At 39.7% G+C, this 27,448-nt stretch overlaps 1 protein-coding gene across 3 annotated transcripts in view; it reads left to right on the top strand.

The window, feature by feature from the left end:
• NEDD4 (NEDD4 E3 ubiquitin protein ligase) overlaps positions 1-27,393 on the top strand; it is a 143,507-nt gene extending 116,114 nt beyond the window's left edge. For all 3 annotated transcript variants that reach the window (XM_027971804.2, XM_027971806.2, XM_012181488.5), the window contains 11 exons: positions 4,139-4,368; positions 5,080-5,201; positions 13,954-14,024; positions 15,518-15,613; positions 15,968-16,041; positions 16,319-16,379; positions 20,002-20,061; positions 20,147-20,254; positions 20,959-21,055; positions 23,836-23,908; positions 24,468-27,393. In XM_027971804.2, coding sequence (XP_027827605.2) covers positions 4,139-4,368; positions 5,080-5,201; positions 13,954-14,024; positions 15,518-15,613; positions 15,968-16,041; positions 16,319-16,379; positions 20,002-20,061; positions 20,147-20,254; positions 20,959-21,055; positions 23,836-23,908; positions 24,468-24,570 — 1,095 coding nt within the window. In that variant the 3' untranslated portion in view covers positions 24,571-27,393. The remainder of the gene's footprint in view (positions 1-4,138; positions 4,369-5,079; positions 5,202-13,953; positions 14,025-15,517; positions 15,614-15,967; positions 16,042-16,318; positions 16,380-20,001; positions 20,062-20,146; positions 20,255-20,958; positions 21,056-23,835; positions 23,909-24,467) is intronic.
• Positions 27,394-27,448: the final 55 nt, after the last annotated feature.

Genomic DNA, 27,448 nt, shown 5'->3' on the forward strand with positions numbered 1-27,448 from the left:
AAATAAAGTCTGACACTGTTTCCACTGTTTCCCCATCTATTTCCCATGAAGTGATGGGACCGGATGCCATGATCTTCGTTTTCTGAATGTTGAGCTTTCAGCCAACTTTTTCACTCTCCTCTTTCACTTTCATCAAGAGGCTCTTTAGTTCCTCTTCACTTTCTGCCATAAGGGTGGTGTCATCTGCATATCTGAGGTTATTGATATTTCTCCCGGCAGTCTTGATTCCAGCTTGTGCTTCTTCCAGCCCAGCGTTTCTCATGATGTACTCTGCATATAAGTTAAATAAGCAGGGTGACAATATACACATGGTTTTATATAATTCCATAATAACCCCTTTTTACCCCACCTCTGTATTGCCCCTCCCCGTGCCCATAACCACTAGTTGTTCTCTCTCTCTCTCTCTCTCTCTCTCTCTGGCTGTGCTGGGTCTTTGTTGCGGGGGCTTTGCTCTGGTTGTGGCGAGCAGGGGCTTCTTTCTCTTCATGGCAGTGCTAGGGCTTCTCATTTTGGTGGCCTCTCTTGTGGTGGCACTGGGGCTCTTAGGGCACATGGTCTCAGCAGTTGCGTTTCCTGGGCTCTAGAGCACACGTTCAGTAGTTGCCGCGCACAGGATCAGTTGCCCGTGGCATGTGGGATCTTCCAGAACCAGGGATCAAACCCATGTCTCCTCCATTGGCAGGTGGAATCTTTATCACTGAGCCCCCAAGGAAGCCCTGTTCTCTGTATCTGTGAGAGGGATGACCGTTTTTTAACACCTTTCTGATTTGCTCAGGCTTCTCCCCTTGCCTGCAGTTTAGGAGTACTGCCACTAGGTGGCTACGTTGGGTTACACTTCCTTGCCTTCCAAGCTGGAAGCCTGGTTTTCCAAAGATTCAAGATAGTTTCTGCTGCCACAAATTTTTCTCACCCAAAACAGGACAAAAATGAACTACAGTACTTATTTAGTGCAAATATGCCTTAATAAAATCTTAAAATATCTTCAGTGTTTTAAACACATCTTCAATAATAACCTTGTTTTAAAATTGCTCTGGAAATTTGTTTTCTACTTCTTAACATTCTTTGGCATTCTAAGTCTGTTTTGAATTATTTATATGGTAAATATCTTCACTCTTAATGACAAGACACTGGTGGAATAGAAGTGTTAGCTTCTCTGTTTGCCCGTCTGAACACTTATAAACACGTTGCAGTGTCTAATGGTTGATATTCTCTAAGCAGCAGGTCACAGAACACAAAACCATAATGAAAGTAGAAATTTTTATTGAGTTCTGACCACATACTAGGCATTTTCCTTAAGTTACATGTATGATCCTTGTGTAATCTCTGTAATAACTCTGTAATGAAGGGACTATTATTATCCATTACTACTATAATGAAGGACTATTATTATCACATCTTAGAGGTGGGGAAGCTGAGGCCCAGAAAAACTAGGCAGTGTGATCCAGTTCCACGGTTATTAGCAGCAAAGCCAGATACAAACCAAGTGGTGCAATGCCAGAGTCCATCCTCCTAACTCACATGACATACCAGATTGGGGATTAAGAGAAGAAATTACCCAGAATGCAAGAAAGGTATATAAGAAGATGAAATTATGAAAGAAAAGATAAGAGACATGAAGCTGTTCCAGAAGAAGAGCCCGAGGAAGAGGCCGAGAATCTGAGTCCTCAGTTTTAGCAAAACGTCCCAAGCAGGATTTAAGAAATAAGACTCCTGTCTGGACACATCACATCACAGCAAAAGAGCAGAACATCAAGGAGGAGATAAAAATGTGTGAAGCAGTGCTCCAAAGCCTTGAGGTGCCTTTATCCTTTCCCTCCACCTCATCCTTAACATGTCATTAGTTTGGATTAAGGGTGGCTAATCATTATTGAGATCACTGTGTGCCAGGCACTGTGTCAGCACATGCAATGCGTTGTCCCAGTTATTCCTGAAACAGCTCCCTAAGGGTAAATACTTTTATCGTCCCTACTTTATAGATGAGGTAATTAAGTCTTAGAAAAGATGTGCAAGCTGAAGCCAGGACTTGAACACAGGGTCACCTGATTCCAGAATCCATGCATGATCCACCACTCAGCTTAGATGTGGAAATTGCTCCTGTGGCCTCCCTTCTGTTGCTGTCGCTCACTCAGAGGGCCCATTCATTTTCTGTCACTCAGGCTGTTTCAGGGGTCTTTCACTGACCAGTGTGTCTTTTGTCTCCCCTCATGTGTGCTTAGTTGCTTAGTCATTTCCAACTCTTTGAGAACCCATGGACTGTAGCCTTCCAGGCTCCTCTGTCCATGGGATTTTCCAGGCAAGAATACTGGAGTTGGTTGCCATTTCCTCCTCCAGGGGATCTTCCCAACCCAGGGATCGAACCCCAGTGTCCTGTCTCCTGCATTGCAGGCAGAGTCTTGACCCGCTGAGGCATTGGGAAAGCTCCATTGAAATACCTTTTAGATCTGATGGTGTCAGCCTCTGAGGATGTAGCTAGCAGTCTGATCCTGTGACTTCCTGCTCAGCAGCTCTTCCTAGGCGGCCTTCACACTGTCTACACTGGTCTACCCTGCGGCCTCAGAGTGCTTCTGCCACTCCTTCCACTCGAATCCCTCTCTTCTTCCTCTCCCCCTTCTGTACCATCCAGCTCTCAGATGGCTGGGCCCCTTCTCCCTGCGTGCTGTTCCTCAGCCCTTCTCTCCCTTCCCACCCCAGACAGGACTTTCTCTCGAAGCCTCCTTGGTTGTCTCACTTGTAATAGCTCGTTTGTTTTTTTTTTGTTTTGTTTTTTTTTTTTGCCTACAAAACTTTGCTTCTGTTTCTGTTGTTAGCAATGTTTCTACTCTTTTAAATCTCAGAATTAGTAACATTTACATTTGTTTCTCACACACACACCACATTGTAAACTCCCTGTGAAGAAGTGACCACATTTTATGCCATGTTTTCATTCCCTTTTCCTCCCATCTCTGGCCCCTTTGCAGTACCAACCTATAGCATGGACCTGGCCCAGAGTGGGCCTTGAGTAAGTGCTTGTTGAGTCACTTACCTGCACTAGTGGCTTTCCCACTGTCTAAAATCATAAAATTGCTTTTGTCCAGTCTTATCAGTTTTTTAAATTGCACAAGCAGCAGAGGAAATTGTTTATGGTTTACTTCCTCTGCTGCTCACACAGGGAGGAAGTATACCATACTTCAGTTGCAGCCCTCAGCCTCAGTAGTTGTGGCACATGGGTTTAATTCTCCACAAAACTTATGTTATACTTATATTGCTTATATAACCTGCTTATATCATTATGTTTCTAAGGGCTTTCCCACTTTTCCTAAGTATTTTGTGAGTGAGATTGATTTAGAGCTAGTCCTCTTTCCTTTTCTTGATTCTACAGAATGTTGATGGCATGTTTTCTTTTCATGGTTTCCACTGGAACATTGCACACAGAGTACTCAAAAATAAAATATTCAGATATATTTCTATATAATTTACAGTAAGGTCTGCCTAAAAGCATAGTTATCTACATTTGTCATATAAGCAAATTATGTACAAAAGATAAATGAGGCAATGTAGCTCATTCATTAAGAACAGAGGCTCAGAAGCTAAGACTTTCTTAACTTGTATCTTTAGTTTCTTCATCCATAAAATGAAGACAATAATAGTAGGCTCTTTATAGTGTTGTTATGAGGAGTAAATGAGTTAACCCATTAAAATTCTGGGAACAGTGTTAGCACAGTCTGTAAAAGTTAGCACCTGTTAATGAGTGAAGTAGACAGGCTCCAGAGAGGAAATATGGAGGGCAGGGGAGAACCCTAAGCTGACAGGCAAACAAGTATTGATAGCAGGCAGTGACTTGACTGACTGTCGGTCACAGAATCTCTTTCTTGGATCTTAAGGTGGAAATGACTGCTCATGAAATGCCTTCATATGAGTGTTACTGTCACCATCAATAGCTGCTTCTTCAGTGAAAATGAGAAGTCTTTGTTATTACGTGACTAGAGAAAATGCATGAGTTCTTTAATACTGTTGAGGGAATACAAGACAATATACCTAGGCCTGTTATCCCTGAAAAAGGATCTTGGGTGCAGGAATAGAATACAGTGAATTTTATAACGTTCATGAGAGAAATGTGTGTTGAACTGGTTTAAACAGTCTCTCTTCTCTGGATTTTCAGAATGACATTCCAAACAAATTTGAAATGAAACTTCGCCGTGCAACTGTTCTTGAGGACTCTTACAGGAGGATTATGGGGGTCAAGAGAGCAGACTTCCTCAAGGCTAGACTGTGGATAGAGTTTGATGGTGAAAAGGGACTAGATTATGGAGGAGTTGCCAGAGAATGGTTCTTTCTGATTTCAAAGGAAATGTTTAACCCTTATTATGGGTTGTTCGAATATTCTGCTACGTAAGTACCTTTACAATGACTGTACAGAACGAAAAAAAAAATCACTGTTTTGAAAATAACAGAGTAATGTGATGGAAGGGAAATATAAGTCACAATGTGCCAGAAAAGGGGAGAGGGTAACTAATGTTGTTTCAGAAATAACTTTTAAAAGTTACAGTGAAATATACATAACATGAAATTTACCATTCTTATCATGTTACGTGCATTCATTGTTGTGCAACCATCACCACCGTCTACTTCCAGAACTTTTTCATCATCCCACACTGAAACTGTATCCTTTAAACGTGATCTCCCCCATTCCCTGGCATTAACCATTCCACTTTCTGTTTCTATGAACTGGACTATTCTCAGTACCTTGTATAAGTAGAATCATACAGTATTTGACTTAACTGACGTAACTTCATTAGCATAGTGTTTTCAAAGTTTATCCATGTAGCAGTATGTGGTAGAATTTCCTTCCTTTTGAAGGCTAATATCCCATTATGTGTCTATACCACATTTATTTATCCATTTAACTTTCAAAAACATTTGGATCGTTTCCACCTTTTGAACAAAATGACTATTTTTAAAACCATTAAATCCAGTGGTCTAATATGGTTGTAATAGAGTTGAACAACTGTAAAAAGAGGGAAACAAGTTACAATTAATTGTCATATTAAATTTTTTATATGAAATATAGAAGAGAGCATTTAAATGTGGTTGTCTTTACAGGGATAATTATACCCTACAGATAAATCCCAATTCTGGACTGTGTAATGAAGATCACCTCTCTTACTTCAAGTTTATTGGTCGGGTAGCTGGGATGGCAGTGTATCATGGCAAACTGTTGGATGGTTAGTATTTTTTTTTAATTGGAGGTTAATTGCTTTACATGTTGTGTTGGGTTCCACAGTACATCAATGTGAATCAGCCGTGTGTGTGTGTGTGTGTGTGTGTGTGTGTATCTCTCCTCCCTCATGAGTCTCCCTTCCACCCAACCCCCCACCCCACCCCCCTCACTTGCCACAGAGCTGAGCTGAACTCCCTGTGTCATACAGCAGCTTCCCACTAGCTATCTTATTTTACACATGGTAGTGTATGTTTTTTTTTCTTTTTCTTTTTATTCATTTTAATCGGAAGCTAATTACTTTACAATATTATCATAGTTTTTGCATTGCATTCACATGAATCAGCCATGGGTGTACATGTGTTCCCCATCCTGACTCTCCCTCCCCATCCCATCCCTCAGGGTCATCCCAGTGCACCAGCCCTCAGCACCTGTTTCATGCATCGAACCTGGACTGCCAATCTACTTCACATAGGATAATATACATGTTTCGATGCTATTCTCTCAAATCATCCCACCCTCACCTTCTCCCAGAGAGTTTAATGTCTGTTCTTTACATCTCTGTCTCTTTTGCTGTCTTGCATATAGGGTCATCATTACCATCTTTCTAAATTCCATATATATGCGTTAATATACCGTATTGGTGTTTTTCACTTACTTCACTCTGTATAATAGGCTCCAGTTTCATCCACCTCATTAGAACTGACTCAAATGCATTCTTTTTAATAGCTGAGTAATATTCCATTGTATATATGTACTGCAGCTTTCTTACTCATTTGTCTGCCGATGGACATCTAGGTTGCTTCCATGTCCTGGCTATTGTAAACAGTGCTGCGATGAACATTGGGTACATGTGTCTCTTTCAATTCTGATTTCCTCAGTGTGCATGCCCAGCAGTGGGATTGCTGGGTCTTACGGCAGTTCTATTTCCAGTTTTTAAGGACTCTCCACACTGTTCTCCATAGTGGCTGTACTAGTTTGCATTCCCACCAACAGTGTAAGAGGGTTCCTTTTTTCTCTGCACCCTCTTCAGCGTATATTGTTTGTAGACTTTTGGATAGCAGCCATTCTGACTGGCGTGAGATGATACCCCATTGTGGTTTTGATTTGCATTTCTCTGATAATGAATGATGTTGAGCATCTTTTCATGTGTGTGTTAGCCATCTGTATGTCTTCTCCGGAGAAATGTCTGTTTAGTTATTTGGCCCATTATTTGATTGGATCGCCTATTTTTCTGGAATTGAACTGCAGGAGTTGCTTGTATATTTTTGAGATTAATTCTTTGTCAGGTGCTTTGTTTGCTATTATTTTCTCCCATTCTGAAGACTGTCTTTTCACTTTGCTTATAGTTTCCTTTGTTGTGCAAAAGCTTTTAAATTTAACTAGGTCCCATTTGTTTATTTTTGCTTTCATTTCCATTGCTCTGGGAGGTGGGTCATAGAGGATCCTGCTATGATTTATGTCAGAGAGTGTTTTGCCAGTGTTTTCCTCTAGCAGTTTTATAGTTTCTGGTCTTACATTTAGATCTTTAATCCATTTTGAGTTTATTTTTGTGTATGGTGTTAGAAAGTGTTCTAATTTCATTCTTTTACAAGTGGTTGATCAGTTTTCCCAGCACCACTTGTTAAAGAGATTGTCTTTTCTTCATTGTATGTTCTTGCCTCCTTTGTCAAAGATAAGGTGTCCATAGGTGCGTGGATTTATCTCTGGGCTTTCTGTTTTGTTCCATTGATCTATGTTTCTGTCTTTGTGCCAGTGCCATACTGTCTTGATGACTGTTGCATTTTAGTATAGCCTGAAGTCAGGCAGGTTGATTCCTCTAGTTCCATTCTTCTTTCTCAAGATTGCTTTGCCTATTTGAGGTTTTTTGTATTTACATACAAATTGTGAAATTATTTGTTCTAGTTCTCTGAAAAATACTGTTGGTAGCTTGAGAGGGATTGCATTGAATCTACAGATTGCTTTGGGTAGTATACTCATTTTCACTATATTGATTCTTCCAATCCATAAACATGGTATATTTCTCCATCTATTTGTGTCATCTTTGATTTCTTTCATTGGTGTTTTATAGTTTTATATATATAGGTCTTTTGTTTCTGTAGGTAGATTTATTCCTAAGTATTTTATTTTTTTCATTGCAATGGTGAATGGAATTGTTTCCTTAATTTCTATTTTCTCATTGTTAGTGTATAGGAATGCAAGGGATTTCTGTGTGTTAATTTTATATCCTACAACTTTACTATATTCATTGATTGGCTCTAGTAATTTTCTGGTGGAGTCTTTAGGGTTTTCTATGTAGAGGATCATGTCATCTGCAAACAGTGAGAGTTTTACTTCTTGTTTTCCAATCTGGATTCCTTTTGTTTCTTTTTCTTCCCTAACTGCTATGGGTAAAACTTCCAAAACTAGGTTGAATAGTAGTGGTGAGAGTGGGCATCCTTGTCTTGTTCCTGACTTTAGGGGAAATGCTTTCAGTTTTTCACCATTGAGGATAATGTTTGCTGTGGGTGTATCATATATGGCTTTTATTATGTTGAGGTATGTTCTTTCTATGCCTGCTTTCTGGAGGGTTTTAATCATAAATGGATGTTGAATTTTGTCAAAGGCTTTCTCTGCATCTCTTGAGAAAATCGTATGGTTTTTATCTTTCAGTTTGTTAATGTGATGTATCACATTGATTGATTTGAGAATATTGAAGAATCCTCGCATCCCAGGGATAAAGCTCACTTGGTCATGATGTATGATCTTTTTAATATGTTGTTGAATTCTGTTTGCTAGAATTTTTGTTAAGGAGTTTTGCATCTTTGTTCATCAGTGATATTGGCCTGTAGTTTTCTTTTTTTGTGGCATCTTTGTCTGGTTTAGGTATTAGGATGATGGTGGCCTCATAGAATGAGTTTGGAAGTTTACCTTCCTCTGCAATTTTCTGGAAGAGTTTAAGTAGGATAGGTGTTAGCTCTTCTCTAAATTTTTGGCAGAATTTAGCTGTGAAGCCATCTGGTCCTGGGCTTTTGTCTGTTGGAAGATTTCTGATTACAGTTTTGATTTCTGTGCTTGTGATGGGTCTGTTAAGATTTTCTATTTCTTCCTGGTTCAGTTTTGAAAAGTTATACTTTTCTAAGAATTTGTCCATTTCTTCCAAATTGTCCTATTTATTGGCTTGTAGTTGCTTATAGTAGTCTCTTATGATCCTTTGTATTTCTTCATTGTCTGTTGTGATTTCTCTGATTCCATTTCTAATTTTGTTGATTTGATTCCTCTCCCTTTTTTTCTTGATGAGTCTGGCTAATGGTTTGTCTATTTTATTTATCTTCTCAAAGAACCAGCTTCTAGCTTTGTTGATTTTTGCTATGGTCTCTTTTGTTTCTTTTTCATTTATTTATGCCCTAATTTTTATGATTTCTTTCCTTCTACTAACCCTGGGGTGCTTAATTTCTTCTTTTTCTAGTTGCTTTAGGTGTAGAGTTAGATTATTTATTTGATTTCTCTCCTGTTTCTTGAGGTAGGCTTTTATTGCTATGAACCTTCACCTTAGCACTGCTTTTACTGAATCCCATAGGTTTGGGGTTGTTGTGTTTTCATTTTCATTTGTTTCTATGCATATTTTGATTTTTTTTTCCTTCTATGATTTGTTGGTTATTCAGCAGTGTGTTATTTAGCCTCCATATGTTTGTATTTTTAATAGTTTTTTCCCTGTAGTTGACATCTAATCTTATCACATTGTGGTCAGAAAAGATGCTTGAGATTATTTCAATTTTTTTTTTTTAATTTACCAAGGTTAGATTTATGGCCCAGGATATGATCTATCCTGGAGAAGGTTCCATGTGCACTTGAGAAAAAGGTGAAATTCATTGTTTTAGGGTGAAATGTTCTAGAGATATCAATTAGGTCTAACTGGTCCATTGTATCATTTAAACTGTGTTTCCTTGCTAATTTTCTGTTTAGCTGATCTATCTATAGGTGTGAGTGGGTTATTAAAGTCTCCCACTATTATGGTGTTACTGCTAATTTCCCCTTTCATACTTGTTAGCATGTGCCTTACATATTGTGGTGCTCCTATGTTGGGTGAATATGTATTTATTATTGTTATATCTTCTTCTTATATTGATCCTTTGATCATTTATGTAGTGTTCTTCTTTGTCTCTTTTCACGCCCTTTATTTCAAAGTCTATTTTATCTGATATGAGTATTGCTACTCCTGCTTTCTTTTGGTCTCTATTTTCATGAAATATCTTTTTCCAGCCCTTCGCTTTCAGTCTATATGTGTCCCTAGGTTTGAGGTGGGTCTCTTGTAGACAGCATATAGAGGGGTCTTGTTTTGTATCCATTCAGCCAGTGTTTGTCTTTTGATTGGGGCATTCAACCCATTTACATTTAAGGTAATTATTGAGAAGTATGGTGCTGTTTCCATTTACTTTGTTGTTTGGGGTTTGAATTTATAAACCTTTTCTGTGTTTCCTGTCTAGAGAAATCCTTTAGCATTTGTTGAAGAGCTGGTTTGGTGGTCCTGAATTCTCTCAGCTTTTTCTTGTCTGTAAAGCTTTTGATTTCTCCTTCATACTTGAATGAGATCCTTGCTGGGTACAGTAATCTGGGCTGTAGGTTTTCTCTTTCAACACTTTAAGTATGTCCTGCCATTCCCTTCTGGCTTGAAGAGTTTCTATTGAAGATCAGCTGTTATCCTTTTGGGGATCCCCTTGTGAGTTATTTGTTGTTTTTCCCTTGCTGCTTTAAATATTTGTTCTTTGTGTTTGATCTTCATTAATTTGATTGATATGTGTCTTGGGGTGTTTCGCCTTGGGTTTATCCTATTTTGGACTCTCTGGGTTTTTTGGACTTGGGTGGCTATTTCCTTCCCCATTTTAGGGAAGGTTTCAACTATTATCTCAAGTATTGTCTTATGGCCTTTCTTTTTGTCTTTTTCTTCTGAGACTCCTATGATTCGAATGTTGGGGCATTTAACATTGTCCCAGAGGTCTCTGAGGTTGTCCTCATTTCTTTTACTTCTTTTTTCCTCTCCACTTCATTTATTTCCACCATTCTATCTTCCACCTCACTTATCCTATTTTCTGCCTTAGTTATTCTACTATTGGTTCCCTCCAGAGTGCTTTTGATCTTAGTTATTGCATTATTCCTTATTGATTGACTCTTCTTTATTTCTTCTAGATCCTTGTTAAACTTTTCTAGCATCTTCTCAATCCTTGTCTCCAGACTATTTATCTGTAACTCCATTTTGTTTTCAAGATTTTGGATCATTTTTACTATCATTATTCTGAATTCTTTTTCAGGTAGACTCCCTATCTCCTCCTCTTTGGTTTGGTTTGGTGGGCTTTTATTATGTTTCTTTACCTGCTGAATAGTTCTCTGCCTTTTCATCTTGTTTAGTTTGTTGTGTTGGGCGTGGCCTTTCTATATGTTGGAGGTTTGTGGTTCCTCTTTATTGTGGAGGTTCCTCCCTGTGGGTGGGGTTGGATGAGTGGGTTGTCAAGGTTTCCTGATTAGGGAAGCTTGCATCAGTGTTCTGGTGGGTGGAGCTGGATCTCTTCTCTCTGGAGTTCAATGAAATGTCCACTAGTGAGTTTTGAGGTGTCTATAGGTTTGGTGTGACTTTTGGCCACCTGTACTTTTGTGCTCAGGGTTATGTTCTTGTGTTGTTGGAGAATTAGCTTGGTATGTCTTGCTCTGAAACTTTTGGCTCTTGGGGGGAGCTTGGTTTCAGTGTAGGTATGGAGGCTTTTGGATGAACTCTTGTCGATTAATATTCCCTGGAGTCAGGAGTTTTCTGGTGTTCTCAAGTTTTGGGTTTAAGTCTCCTGCCTCTGGCTTTCAGTCTTATTCTTACAGTAGCCTCAAGACTTCTCCATCCATATAGCACCGATGATAAAACATCTAGGTTAATGATGAAAAGATTCTCCATAGTGGGGGAAACCCATAGAGGTTCACAAAGTTACATAGAGAAGAGAAGAGGGAGGGAGGAGATAGAGGTGACCATGAGGAGAAGAGGGGGTATCAAAAGGGGAGAGAGCAGTTTAGCCAGTAATCAATTCCCTATTTGCTCTCCACAGTCTGGAACACTCAAGAGAGTTTCACGGAGTTCCATAGAGAAGAGAAGAGGGAGGAAGGAGATAGAGGTGATCAGGAGGAGAGGCGGGGAGTCAAAAGGAGAGAGACCTGTCTAGCCTGTGATCAGTTCCCTAAGTGTTCTCCACAGCCCACAATACCCAAAGAGATTCACAGAATTAAGTAGAGAAGAGAAGGGGGAGGGAGGAAATAGAGGTGCCCTGGGGGAGAAAAAGGAGTGTCAAAAGGGGAGAGAGCAATCAAGCCAGTAATCACACTCCTGAGTAAAAATGGGTACTGACGATTGGATTCTTTAAGGTACAGAATTGATAACAAATATCGAAAAGCAAAGATTAAAAATCTAGAGCAGGGATTAGACTCTCAAAAATACAGTAGTAAAAAAAAATCAAAATTGCAAAAGTTATAAAAATATATATATATATGAAATGTGCTTTAAAAATAGGGCCTTTTTTTGCAAGATGATAGTAGGTTTTAAAAATGAAAATTAAAGGAATAATAAGGAACATAAAAATTAAAAAATTAAAAAATGATAATAGTAAAATATATCTAGGAATTTCTTTGGAGCTGTTGAGGGCAGTGTGGGGTCAGTTCAGTTTCAGATAGTTTCTTGTTCCAGCTTATACTTCTTCCCAGGGTCTATGCTACTGCTGCTGCTAAGTCACTTCAGTTGTGTCCAACTCTGTGCGACCTCATAGATGGCAGCCCACCAGGCTCCCCTGTCCCTGGGATTTTCCAGGCAAGAACACGAGTGGGTTGCCATTTCCTTCTCCAATGCATGAAAGTGAAAAATGAAAGTGAAGTCGCTCAGTCATGTCCAACTCTTTGCAACCCCATGGACTGCAGCCTACCAGGGTCCTCTGTCTATGGGATTTTCCAGGCAAGAGTACTGGAATGGGTTGCCATTGCCTTCTCCCTCAGGGTCTATAGGTCCCTTCCAATGTAGCCAATGCTAACTACAGGGTTTTAATCTGTTGCGCCTGTCACTTCCAAAGTGGTTCCCTCTTCTTTGTTTATTTTGGCTTCCTCTGTTTGCAGGTCTCTTTAGTATGTAACTTCTGCCCTGATACAAGGGGGCGAAAGTGGTCATTTATTTAGGCTCACTTGTTCAGTTGTGCTGTGGGGAGGGAGGAACACTGCAAACAAATATCACTGGCATGTGTGGGGAGTGCTCGCAGTGTCTGGGCCACACTGGGTTTGCCCCCACTCATAGCATGTGTGCTTTCCTGGTCTACACTGCTCAGGCTCCAGGTTGCTCCACAGGGGAACTGTCTAAGGCGGCCCTAGGTTGCGTGCACTTTCCAGGTCTAAGCCGCTCAGGTTCAGGTTCTCGGGTACTCCACAAAGGCACAGACTTGGTTGGGCCTGCATTTTGTGCCCTTCCCAGGTCCGAGCAGCTCAGGTAACCAGGTGCTTGGCGAGTGCACACTCTCCCAGTGGGGCAGTGCATCTTATCATCTCCCCCATTCCAGATGCTCAGTTTCCTTGGTGCGCAATGGGAGCACCGTCTCAGGTGTGCCGTGTGTCTCCTCTGGGGAGCTGATCTCTGGCTGCGACCCTTCTGGTAGATGTCAACTGTCCAGGATCGCAGGAAGACTTGGTTAGCAACTGGAAGCCTACTTGCAGTTTGGTATAGGATGCCATCCCTGGGGCCAAGTTTGCCCCTTGCCTTCTGGCTCTGGCTGCCGCCTGCCTGCCTCTCTGCCTCCGGTGAAGGATGGGCTGGTCTGCTGTTGGCTAGCTCTCCTGTGATATTTGCTCTTTGTTCTGTGAGCGGACCCTGCAGTGCCTTAGGTTAGAGCTTTTTGCAGGAAAGTTCTCTCTCTCTCTTTCCTCTTTTTTTTTTTCCCCTCTCTCTGGCTATCCCACAGTTTGGGTTGCTATCTCACGTTAGCTCCCTCAGATTGCCCTCAGGGCATTCAGGCCTGGTCCTTACCCTAAGCAATGCCACCTGCGCCTCCCTGTTCAGCCCCCACTTGCTGGTGGTGGACGCCAGCGTCTGGGCTACTTCTCTGCTGGGAGTTGCAGTTAGGCATGTAATCTGTGGGTTTTATTTATTTATTTTTCCCTCCCAGTTATGTTGCTCTCTGAGATCCCAAAACTCCCCACAGACCTGCCAGTGAGAGGGTTTCCTGGTGTTTGGAAACTACTCTTTTGTGACTCGCTCCCCGGGACGGGTCTCCATCCCTAACTCTTTTGTCTCTCTTTTTATCTTTTGTCCTACCTCCTTTCAAAGACAATGGGCTGCCTTTCTGGGTGCCTGGTGTTCTCTGCCAGCATCCAGAAGTTGTTTTGTGGTATTTGCTCAGCGTTCAAATGATCTTTGGATGAATCTGTGGGCGAGAAAGTGGTCTCCCTGTCCTGTTCCTCTGCCATCTTAGTACGGCCCCCTGGTAGTGTATATGTTTTAATGCTACTCTTTCAATTCATCCCACCCTCTCCTTCCCTCACTGTGTCTGCAAGTGTTCTCTATGTCTGTGTCTCTATTCCTGCCTTGCAAATAGGTTCATCAGTACCATTCTTATAGATTCCGTTCATATGCATTAATATATAATACTCATTTTTCTCTTTCTGATTTACTTTACTCAGATCGTTAATATTAAGCATAAAACTTTTTGGTATGTAATTATCTGATTTCTTTTGCTTGGTAATCATTTTTAACATATTTGATTTTTTGCAAGGTTTTTTCATCCGCCCATTTTATAAGATGATGCTGCACAAGCCAATAACACTTCATGATATGGAGTCAGTGGTATGTCTTTTTCACTTATCATATAAAGTATAATTTAACAGGCAACTGAGTATTTTAAAGACTTACTTTTTAATGATGAAATCAACAGATGTTCCGAATATAAATGAACATTTCCCCCAACATTTTATTTTGAGAATTTACTAACATAGAATAGAGTTGAAAAAGTTTTACAATGGATATGTGTATATCTACCACCCAGATTCCACAATTGGCTTTTTATCCATACTTACTTCATGACATACTTTTCCACATGTATGCTCCCCCCATCTCCATCAATCTATCTTATTTCTTTGATGCATTTCAAAGAAAGTTTCAGGTATGAGTAAATTTCTCCCTAAATACTTCAGCATGCTATATACAATAATTTTATGTGTCTCTTGTATCAGTATTTGAATTGTGATCATTTGTGATAAATGACATGTTTTCAAACTGGCAGTCCAAAGCAAACTTTTGAAATTAGGCTGCTACAGAGAAACAGAAACCGAAGAATTAAATCCTTGGCTATACCCTTATAACCCATGCTGAGTAGCATCATACAACGTGTAGAACACAAGGATTCCAAGGCCTCTGCCATGGTACCAAGTCCCTTTCTTGTGACATATTATCAGTATGAACATCATGTCCATGCATGCTTAGTTGCTTCAGTCATGTCTGACTCTTTGCGACCCTATGAACTATAGCCCTCCAGGCTTCTCCATCCATGGGGTTCTTTAGGCAAAAATACTGGAGTGGGCTGCTATCCCCTCCTTCAGGGGATCTTCCCAACCTAGGTTTGAACCTGCGTCTCTTATGTCTTCTGCACTGGCAGGTGGGTTCTTTACCATTAGCAATGTGGGAAGCCCATGAACAGTATAGTTCTTTATAAATCATAACACTGCATAGTTATTGGAGTTGGAAAATTAAGATTCTGTATTTAATTTGAGATTTTTCTTCAATTTAGGGCCAAATATAAATAGCAGTCTCCTCAGAGTTACTTAAGCATTTCAAACACAGTCTCATTGGCCATATGGACTGGTGCTGAGAGCCCCTGAATATCATGGAAGTTAGGATCTATCTATCTCAGAACTGATCCTTTAACTGGATAATAAAAATCTGTACCTCCACTGCTTCCAAACAGAAATAGACTTCTAAACTTTTAAGCAGCACTGTGCTATTGATAAATGCTTTTTTTTTTGGCCACACCTTGTGGCATGCTGGATCTTACTTTGCCAACCAGGAATGGAATTCGCACCCGCCCCTGCAGTGGAGGTATGGCATCCTAACCACTGGACTGCCAGGAAAGTCCCAATATCTGTATTTATACTCATGTACTTACTATTCATCTCTTTTTGTAGTGTGTGTGTGTGTGTGTGTGTGTGTGTGTGTGTGTAAAAGAGATCCATCTGGCCTTTTCATCTTTTGTCCAGTTATTCAGACCTTCGGCTACTTTCTTTGCAGATTCAGATATCTTCTTTCTGTATAGAAATTTTAAATATGCAATTTATCCCATCTAGGATAGTGAATATTACAATTCATTAAGATGGATTCTTGAAAATGATCCAACAGAATTGGACCTCAGGTTTGTCATAGATGAAGAACTTTTTGGACAGGTTTGTAAATTTTGGTTTATTTAAATTGTACACAAACTATGAAGCTTTAGAACTTAAGTTTAGTAACTTAAGCAAAATTTTATAAATTTAGACATTAAATAATGCATATACTCAACACATTTCTGCATTCTATTTTAAAATTTATTTTCCCATAACAAAAGCTGTCTCTCAGAAAGAATTTCTGCTTGTTTGACTTTTGACTCATTCCATATGTATTTTAGTAAAACCAATATTTCAAGTTTCCTTAGCTTTTGGGTGGATTTAATTTAAAACACCAGGCTTCTTATATAACTGTAATATGTATACTTTATTTTTTCACTAAAATAACATACAAGGTATCATTCTTAATTTCAGACACATCAACATGAGTTGAAAAGTGGTGGATCAGAAATAGTTGTCACCAATAAGAACAAAAAGGAATATATTTAGTGAGTATTTTGTTATACTTTACTATTTTTAGTAAATACTTCATTGGAAATAATTTTGTACTTCTTTCTGTGAAGATTCTTTGTTATCTTCTTTTTCTTTCTCTAGAGTCAGAGTCTCAATATTCTTTTCTATAACAATTCTATAGTTTTACTTACTCATTCAGTTCTTGCCTTGGACTTAAGCTAGTATTTAATTTTTGTTTCTAACCAGAATACGTGTACCTTAACATCTTTTCTTATTCCCTGTGAAAAAGATAAAATGTTTTATTTCTTCTAGTCTTGTAATACAATGGCGATTTGTAAACCGAATCCAGAAGCAAATGGCTGCTTTTAAAGAGGTATTCATTTTCTTTTGTTTCCTATCCTATAGTTTCAAAGCACGGTCCATATCATATCAGAGAAAAAAGGGGCCTTATTGTATCAGAGAAAAAAGTAGTATGTGATTTGCTTTTTAAAGCCATTTTGAATTATGTTTTCATACTGAAGTAAAGTGTTACTCACTCAGTCGTGTCCAACTCTGCAACTGCATGAACTGTAGCCCACCAGGCTCCTCTGTTCATGGAATTCTCCAGGCAAGAATACTGGAGTGGATTGCCATTTCCTTCTCCAGGGGATCTTCCCCACCCAGGGATCAAACCCAGGTCTCCTGCATTGACAGATTCTTTACTCTCTGAGCCACCAAGGAAGCCCATGTTTTCATACTGAAGTAAAGTGAAAGTCACTCAGTTGTGTCTGACTCTTTGCAACCCCATGTACTATACACTCCATGGAATTCTTCATGCCCGAATACTGGAGTGGGTAGCCATTCCCTTCTCCAGGAGATTTTCCCAACCCAGTGATCAAACCCAGGTCTCCCACATTGCAGGTGGACTCTTTACCAGCTGAGCCACCAGGGAAGCCCAAGAATACTGGAGTGGGTAGTCTATCCCTTCTCCAGGGGATCTTCCTGACCCAGAAATTGAACTGGGATCTCCTGCATTGCAGGTGGATTCTTTACCAGCTGAGCTACCAGGGAAGCCCTTGTTTTCATACTAACAGAGTATTAAATGAATAGATGTTGAGTTAAAAAGCAATCATTCAAGAACTCCATGCAGTAAATAGTCCTCCGTAGCATGGATCCCCCCTCACCTTTTATAGTCCCCTCCCCTCACCTTAAGTAAACATAGGTGAACAAAGGTGCAAGAGTCCTAGAGGGATGTGGAATATATCAGCAGACCCCAATCTTTTTGGCCCCAGGGACTGATTTCATGGAACACAATTTTCCTGTGGATTTTCGGGTCAGGGGGAGGGATAGTTCAGCAGTAATGTAAGTCATGGGGAATAGCAGATGACGCTTCACTGGCTCACCCACCTCCACCTCCTGCTGTGTGGCCCAGTTCCCCAGACCAGCACTTATTCATGCCCTAAGGGTTGGGAACTCCTGAAAAGTGAAAATGTTAGTCACTCATCATGTCCAACTCTTCTCAACTCCATGAACTGTAGCCTGCTAGGCTTCTCTGTCTGTGGAATTCTCCTTGCAGGAATACTGGAGTGGGTAACCATTCCCTTCTCCAGGGGATCTTCCCAACCCAAGGATTGAACCCAGCTCTCCTGCATTGCTGGCAGATTCTTTACTATCTGGGCCACTAGGGAAGACCCTGGGAACCCCTGGAACATGCCATTTATGTCTTTTCCTAAATGGGATCATGCCATATATGTTGGTTTGTGACTCCCTTTCTTCTCTTGTCAAATACTTGTTAGAGGTGTTTCACATATCAAGATATATAGTGACCTTTCTTTGTAGCTGTATTTTATTCATAATGTAAATTAATAAGTCACTAAAAATTCCAAATTGATGAGCATTTAGGCTGTTGCCAGAGCACTTATTTCCTAAGCTAATTAAAAGTCTTCTGTTAAATATCACACACTTTTTCATTTATTCAGTACTGAGCACTGACCATGTGTCTGGTGCTATGCAAGGCAAAAGGACATAGGTCCTATTGTCGAGGAGCAGAGAATCTAAGGGTGAAATGGATCAGGGAAGCCCATAGTACTAGGTGAGTAGAGAAGAGAGGTAGAAACCAGAGCAGGGAGAGGTGGGGGCAGGGGCATGGGATGGGTAGAGGGATTGGCCAGCCACAGAGAAGAAGGAAATACAGTTCCAAGCAGAGGGAGCAACACATGTAAAGTCTAGTAATAAGACAAACTGGGCACACATTAGGGAAAATACAAGCAGTTGTACTGGATGAGAGGATGCAAGTGTTAATCGCCCAGTCGTGTTTGACTCTTTGTAACCCCATGGACTGTAGCCCACCAAGCTCCTCTGACCATGGAATTCATCAGGCAAGAATACTGGAGTGGGTAGCCATTCCCTTCTCTGGGGGATCTTCCCAACCAAGGGATCCAACCTGGGTCACCTACTTTGCAGGCAGATTCTTTACCATCTGAGCCAATGGGGATGTAAGAAGCGAGCTAAGTCTGGAGAGATGGGAGGAACCAGATGATGAGGGGCCTATTTGTTTGGTGTTTTCTCTGAAGTCCAGTGAGGAAGAAAGGTGGCATTAAAGGCTGCTAACAATAAAATACCAAGATTCAGTGTATATTTTGCTCAGATCTTTCTGGAAGTGGTGTGAATGAATAGTAAGCTAGAGGAGGGCAAGACAAGCAGCAGAGGCTAGTCGAGCAAGTGCTGGAATCACCCCAGGGGAAATGATCAGGACAGCGGGAACAGAGCAATACATGTACATGAATGATACTCAGGAAGGGAGATTTATAGCTCAGGGTGATTTAAAGGATGGAGATCTGGGGACTGTCTGCTTTCTGTGGAGCTGTGGACTAAACAAGATGGAAAATTCAAAAGAATGGTAAGAATGGTGAAAGTGGATAGCCACACATGGGGATGTGGGAACACCAACATTTAAGGAATGGACAGGCGGAAAGGAGACATCAGAGAAAATCAGCAAAGGCAGAGACATAAGAGGAAAACCATCAACAGCAGGCAGAGTTTCAAGAACAAAGGTATTGTCAACAATATCCTAGTATAGAGAAGTCAGATAAGATAGGGAACTAGAAAGTATTCATTGGATGTAGCCACAAAGTTGTCTTTGACTTTCTCCAGGATGGTTTCAGGGAAGCATTGGTGAAGAGGTCAGATTGCAGTGGTTGAGGGATAAATAAGGGGGAGCAAGTGGATTTGGTAATGTGTAGTAACACTGTCCAGAACATGGGTATGAAGAGAAGAAAGGGGGGTTTGCTTTCTTATTTTGTTTTGAAAGTAGATATGGCTTGAATAAATTCAGATGCATCAAGAGTGAGTTAATAGGGACTTCCCTGATGGTCTAGTGGTTAAGACTTTGCCTTCCAATGCAGGAGATGCAGGTTCCATCCCTGGTTGGGGAACTAAGATCCCACAAGCCTCGTGTCCAAAAAACCAAAACATAAAAGCACTGTTGTAACAAATTCAATAAAGACTTGAAAAATAATCCACATCCCCCAAAAAATCTTAAAAAAAAAAACAAAAAAAAAAAAACACGAGCTAGTAAAAGTTTGGTGAAGACATCCTTGGGGAAACAAATGAAGCACAGAGAGGAAGTGGTCCCTCTCTCCACTGCAATCGGGACAAGACCCTCATGGATGTTGGTGCTAAGTGGGGGTGCAGAATGTTGAAGGGAATTCCATCCGGCAAAACTGCTTTTATTTTCTCTCTCAAATAGAAATTATCTGCTGTAAAGGGCAACACGGAGAAGAAGGAAGCTTGAAAGGTGTGAGGTGGTTTGAAAATAGCCACTTTGAGGAATCAATGGGAGAACAGACATGTGTACTTTCTTGCTGACATTGAAATGTCAGTTAAATAGCCCACGAACCATGTAGGGGTAGGAATCTGTGTGGGTATGGGATTTCTCCAGTCCCACCCAGAAACTGAAATATGGAATTGTCCATTGACCCCACTAACTAGGGTTTTAAATACATTCTTTCTTCTAGGGATTTTTTGAACTGATACCACAGGATCTCATCAAAATTTTTGATGAAAATGAACTAGAGGTAAGAAATATTGCTTTTATCTTAAAACAGGACTTTTGTATCCCTGATTTTTCTGGTCTACAGTTTGACATTTCTTCTTATGTAGCTTCTGATGTGTGGCTTGGGAGATGTGGATGTGAATGACTGGAGAGAACACACAAAGTACAAAAATGGCTACAGCATAAATCATCAAGTCATCCAGTGGTTTTGGAAGGTAATAGGCGGCTTCCATTTTCTTACGTTACTTTTTGATAGATATAGATATCACATATAGATAAGACAAAAACTATACTGGGTGGGCCAGAAAGTTCACTCAGTTAAGGAATATGTTATTCAATTAAGTTCTTGATGAAAATGAAAAATATGTTTTTAAATTTTACTTTTAAACCAAATGAACTTATTGGCCAACCCAGTATATAGCCCCACAAAAAATATTTTTTATTTTGTACTATATACATTTACCTCCATACATACTTATTTGTAGATAAGTAAAATGTAGTAAGTGGCAGTGTTAGCTGAGAGAGATAGGCTCTTGGTTCCTTACTAAAGAAGGGATTCTTCAAGGGAACTTGTAACCTGCAGTGTATTCTCTGGGACTCCTACTTGGCTCCTTGGAATGTGATAGAGAAATGGGTATGCCAGTAAATACAATTTTTAAAAAGCCACATAGTCACATCCAAGAGGAAACTTTGTCACTTTGTTAGGCTATAACCCCATTCTAAACAGTTACCATGAAGCTTGGAAATGGAGTCTCAAGAACTTTGTAAACCACTGTAAACACAACTTGAAGTAAAGGAAACATGCAAATTTCATAAGTGATGATTCAGGCTCTAACTAAACTCTGGTAACATTTTTCAGGGTAGTTTTGTTAACATTTTTTCCAGTGATGTTCCTAAATGCTGCTTTTATTTTATGCAGGCTGTTTTAATGATGGACTCAGAAAAAAGAATACGACTACTTCAGTTTGTCACTGGCACATCACGTGTGCCTATGAATGGATTTGCTGAACTGTATGGTATGGATTTTCCATAGATCATTTAAAAATGGAGCTGATGCCAGTTGTCTTTTTCATGACTGACTAGTCTTCAGTCTTCTTTCATGTATACAAATGTTTAATTAATTAAAAAGAATTCATAGTTTTAAATGATTACAGTTAGATACACTGCAGAAGATCAAAATATATGTACACCTTCTATTTAGTTGTTGTTGTTTGTTGTTCAGTTGCTAAATCATGTCCAGCTCTTTGCAAGCCCATGAACTGCAGCATGCCAGGCTTTCCTGTCCTTCACTGTCTTCTGGAGTTTGCTCAAATTCATGTCCATTGAGTCAGTGATGCTATCTAACCTTCTCATCCTCTGCTGCCCTCTTCCCCTTTTGCCTTCAGTCTTTCCCAGCATCAGGATCTTTTCCAGCCAGTCAGCTCTTCACGTTAGATGGCCAAAGTACTGGAGCTTTAGCATCAAAGTACTTCAGCTTTAGCAGAAGTCCTTCCAATGAATATGCAGGGTTTATTTCCTTTAGGATTTACTGGTTTGATCCCCTTGCAGTCCAAGGGACTCTCAGTAAGATAGCAAAAGAGATAACTGAACGCAGGAAATGATTCAAGTTGCTTTCCATTCTTGGATTTTAAATTTGATTCCCACTCTGCATTCTGTTACAGAAAAAACATTGCCATGGTGTGATGGTTTAAGATAGACAGCATATAAATTTCCACAGGGTGTTAATAAGTGTACAACAAAATACAGAGTGTATTATAGTGGAATACATTTGGGGGAAAGAATGGAATAAACACAGTTAAATATTCTGTTTATTGGAATGGCATGTACTTGCTTTAAAAGATATCAAGAAAAACAACTCCTTCAGAGGAGGTATAGCCAAGATCAGAACCCTTCTATCCCTTCCTTGGCCTATGTGGATTCCTTGTTAAGCTTAACTGAACATCTGTTTGCAGAACCTGTCAGGCAGCTGCCTCTTCTCTCCCAAGGAGAAGGAGAAGACTATAGAGTTGCCACTCAACAACATGCTCATTCCCCACCTGACTGGATTTGTCTTTCCAGTGGTTTCCCCTGACTCACATTCCATTCTCTCTTCCTGCTCTTTATCCAGTCAGTAGAGAAAATCAAAGCAGGGCAAGCACCCCTCCATCTCTAGCTCCACTGTCCTCTTATATGCAGCCTAGACCTACAGTCACCCACTGATGGCATGCATTTTTTGGAATTTGGAGGAGATATTTCACACACTGGCTTCCCTGGTGGCTCAGATGGCAAAGAATCTGCCTATGATGTAGGAGATCCAGCTTTGACCTCTGGTTCAGGAAGATCCTCCAGAGAAGGGAATGGCTATCCACTCCAGTATACTTGCCTGGGAAATTCCATGGACAGAGGGACCTGGCTGGCTACAGTCCACAGGGTCGCAAAGAGTCAGATACGACTAAGCAACTAACACACTATCTCAGACACAGGTCCAGAGTTATTAGTGTTAGACTATAAATTCAAATTCTTATGGATTTACAAAAGAAGTAGAAGTTGCTTCAGAATGTTAATATTACAATACAGTATTATCCAGCCAATAAAAAATATGTTACGGGGACTTCCCTGGCAGTTCACACTTCCACAGCAGGGGTTTGACCCTTTCCACTCGGGTTTGAGCCCTATTTGTGGAACTGGCATCCCATACGAAGTGTGGCTTAGCCCCCAAAGAAAGAAGAATTATGTTACATTTATATTGGTTGACTTAATAGGGAGTTTTTCAAATGGAGTGTTCAGGTGAGAGAATCAAGAGACAGGAAAATATATGATTCCATGTTGTGGAAAATACAATGACAAAAGTACTAAACTGTAGATATAATTGTGATGGGTGATGTGTGAACAGCAGTGCTTTTTGAGAAAACAGAAGTATGGAAAATAGTATTTTTAGTACTGCTTCTGACAGTTATACTCTCACACACATATTTGGATATGAGTCTGAGACATAGAGAAAAGTAAGGAAGGTGACTCATCAGGTTGTTAGCATTAATGACCTGGGAGGTTGGAGGACGTTGAGAATTGCAAAAGAAATAATTGAATAAAACTCCAAAGGAAGAAAAAGTTTCTAAGAATATTCATAGTAAGAGAAAAATGTAGCATGTATAAATGATCCCATGCACATAAAATTCTATGCATATGCAGAAAAAGATTAATGATAGGATATTTACTTAGATTTAACAGTGAAATTTCAGGTGATCTTGACATCTTTCATTGTATAATCTTACTGCAAAAAAAGCAATAGAGAAAAATAATCAGAAAAAAATTAAAGCTGTTTTCAGTGGGACTCAAAAAAATGCCCATTTTCTTTGTACCGGGAGAGAAGGGGACGACAGAGGATGAGATGGCTGGATGGCATCACTGACTCAATGGACATGAGCCTGAGTGAACTCTGGGAGTTGATGATGCACAGGGAGGCCTGGTGTGCTTCGATTCATGGGGTCGTAAAAAGTTGGACACGACTGAGCGACTGAACTGACTGATGATAGAGGTGGTATATGAAAATGCAGGGCTGGGGAACAGCAAAAGTCCCATTAGACATGCCCCCCAGGTCAGAGTGATACCTTGACCACAGACAAACTGATAGGAGTCCTCATTCTGTGGCTGGATAGTAAAGTTATCAGCGCAAGATAGCATTATTTCTTTCGAATTTAAAGAAACTAGATGAATGATCTGTGTGTTTTAAGTTCTGCATTAGCAAAAGTGAGCTGTGAAATGTTCAGGAGCTCCTATAAAGGCTAAATGAAACCAAAGTAACTTCTCTTCCTTGTAGGCTCAAACGGACCACAGTCATTTACAGTTGAGCAGTGGGGCACACCTGAGAAGCTGCCAAGAGCTCATACCTGGTAAGCAGTTTCTTTGACCCTAGAGAACCAAGTCCTCAGAGAGAGAACGTCCTCTCTCAGTCTAGATACAGAAGGTCTAGTTCCCTCTGTGCTGTGTTGGTAGCAGATAAGGAGGTGGGGGGTGGGAGGGAGAGGATGGAGAGACAGTAAGACTAACTCAGGAACAGGTGTTTCTTTACCAGGCAGGCTTGGGCTTTAAGTCCGGGTAGCTGAACACTGGAGAGACACATCTGAACTGTTGATGATATGTTGCCTCCATTCATATGAATGATAAGCCATTCTACAAAGGGCTAGAACATTTCCTCTTGAAGGTTCAAATGACGGGAACCCAAACATTTGGAGGTCAGGGTGGAGGTGAGAGGTCACCACCAAGAAGTCATGAAGAGAATCCACACCTTGAGTCCAATCCTAGGCCTTCCTTCTCCCTGCGGAGAAAAGGTCTTTTCCTGCTGTTGGAACATTCTGTCACAAATAGCTGCACTGTGACTAGTTTGCCCTGGGAACTTGCTTTGTCACTTTGTCACTGTCCGTCATAACCAGCCTCTCTCTGTTCTTTCAGCTTTAATCGCCTGGACTTGCCACCCTATGAATCATTTGAAGAATTATGGGATAAACTTCAGATGGCCATTGAGAACACTCAGGGTTTTGATGGCGTTGATTAGATTTTAAGTAACCATTTATGGTGTTTCACTGCCACTTTTTTTTAAAGCAAAATCTTGACTTAAAATTTTCCAGGGAACTACTAATCCTTGGCCATTGATGCTTCTCAGATATTGGAGAAAATCGTGTCAACGAATTAGAAGAGCTAGTATGACAACTCTTCCATTATTTCATTCATTTTAGTAATGTGTTGCATTTACATAGTTGTTTCATTCTATTTTGAGTTCACACCCAAGGATTTAAGTCCTGTGTGCCTGAAAACGTGAGATTTATCCTTGGATTTACCTCTTTTACAGTATTTGCCAGGCAGTTCTTTCTTAAACTACTGAAATGATAACTGTGAATACCTGTGATAAGTGACATGTGTGAAAAGTGTGATTTTTTTGAGAAGGAGAACTGAAATTTGGGGTAAAAAACTTCAATACTGAGTACACGACAATATACTCAATGCTGCCTGCAGCTAGTATTTTTTAGACCTGCCTACCACATGGGCAGTAGCAGGTTTTTAGAAGAATCTTGCAAAGTGTGTTACCTATATTTTCAGTCAACTGATTCACTTACAAAAAGCTGTCTGCTTCTTCATTTTAAAAGTATTTGGCTTTTGTTAGTATGCGGTTTTACTAAACAAGGTAGTTCATAGGACATGTGAAGCAAATTCAGATTTGCGAAGGTTGAAAGGTATCAGTGCCTCCCTCTTGCCTGTATATCCTATGGCTCATTGATAGAGCCATTACTCTTTACTGTTTTCATTTAGTTAAAAGAATTCCTTTTTCAAACTAAAGCTTGACAAAGCAGTATTCCTAAATATGCCTTGAAGAACTAAGTTAAATGTATAATACTTGCCTTTACTAGTCATTCTTTACACTTGCACAATTATGTAGTCCTTACATGTTTACAGGGTTTATTATGTTTACAGACTAAGCTAATTTCTGTAGTTGCATTTTTATATTTTTAGTATTTCACTTTAGTCAAACCAAATAATTTGTTAAAAATTACCAAAGAATAGTTACAGTGCATCACTTGTATTAAATTTATTACCATGTTTCTTATGCTTTTTAAAAAACTGTTTACTATGAAAATATTTTGCTATAAATCCAAAACTCTAGGCAAAATGCTAGAGATAGACTTCTACTTTAGCTAAATAGAAGTACATAAAAATCCTGTGCGTGCATTCAACAAAGGTTTACTGAATGCCTGTGATATGCATAGCTCTGTCTAGGCCAAAGGGTGAGAGTTGTCAGCTTCAAAGAAATCCATCCCCATCCTCAAGGAACTTAGAGATGTGTAAAGGAATTTTGAAACAATCAAAAGTCAGGGTGAGCAGAATAAGGCAAAAGGGAAAGTGTTCCAGTGCACCTGCAAAGGTAAAGTGTGCCAAGGCTGTATTTATATATTTTATACCTATATTGGAATGATTGTATAGAAAAATGCTCTTGAAAAAAGTTAAAGCTATTTCTCAATATGGTATTTTGGTGATTTAGGGATAATTGTAAATATATGTTATGCCTTCTCAAATACACGCACACACACTCCAAGAGGTGTAAAAAAGTATATCTGGCTGTTGGTTACAGTTTGCTGGGGTCTAAAGTGACAGAAGCAAAGCCACTTTCCAAACATCACATCAGCAGCCCAGCTTAGAGAAAGTAATTCACAGATCCATGCACCCTCTGTCTTTTCTTCTTCTGTGTTAACCAGCATTCAGGGGAAACACCCTGCTTTTATCACTTACCAAATGTTTAAACTGAAGCAACATACTTCACCTCTCTGGGTTCCTGGTTCTTCATCTGTCAAAGGAAAATAACTATGTATGCATGCTCTCATTGTAAGATTGTTGTCAGTTCCAGAGAGCTGCTCTGTAAAGTCTCATACAATCAGAAGGTACTTTGTGCCGGCCATCAGATTTTGTCAAATCAGGTGTGAACATGAACCACACTCCCAAAGAGAAATCTCATTTAAACATGAATTGACTGCTAACAGACAGGGAAGGATCATCTCTGGTATTGAATATATACAAATCTATGTATACATATTTTTATCTGTATATGGATCTTACCATCAGAATTCATTTTCTCCACATGAGCAAAGTAATGTTAAGATGGGCCAATGCATTTTGGAATGTTCTCATTATGTAGAACTGAACGTGAAAACTGCTTTTGTTAAAAACAGATTTTACCACGTGATTGTTTAAATATCACTTCTGTCAAATATGGCAGATTTCAGAGCTTGAGAAAATATATAGCTTGCTTTTCATCTGAGTCATTCACTTGGATGATTCTGTGACTCAGATAAAACAGCGTATTAATAAGACCAGACACTCCCACCAGCACCCAGCCACAGACCAGCATCTGCTTCATTTTCCAGGTATGCAGTGATGGTCTGAAAGGACCCTGTATTAAGCAACACAGCCCCTCATCCCAAACAGCAAAGTATCTCAAAACACATTCTACAGCTGGAAGTAAATAGGGTCATTTTCTTAGAGCAAGGATGTCGTATTTTTTTAGAACTTAGAAGCACATAATTTTAGCCTATATTTTCTCTGTAATCAAATTTTAACGGACATAAAATTGTATTACAAATGCATTTCATCCTAATTTAAAGGTTTTAACTGTTTTTGTTTCTTATTTATAATCTGAAATTCCAGAGAATTATCAAGTCAAACAACTCTTTTGAATTATAAGCCACTTGATATTGTTTTCTAAAATCTTCTGATATGGGAAAATATTACCAAGATTAATGTATCAAATTTTATTTCATACTTTAAAATATAAAACCATTTTTAAAAATCTGATACCATAAATAAAGTTCTATTCTAGCAAAACCAAAAACTGTGACTTATTTTTCAAATAGAACTGTTTCCAAGCCATTATCCTTGGTGATAGC

This window comes from Ovis aries, chromosome 7, assembly GCF_016772045.2.
Source record: "Ovis aries strain OAR_USU_Benz2616 breed Rambouillet chromosome 7, ARS-UI_Ramb_v3.0, whole genome shotgun sequence".
Taxonomy (NCBI): Eukaryota; Metazoa; Chordata; class Mammalia; order Artiodactyla; family Bovidae; genus Ovis; species Ovis aries.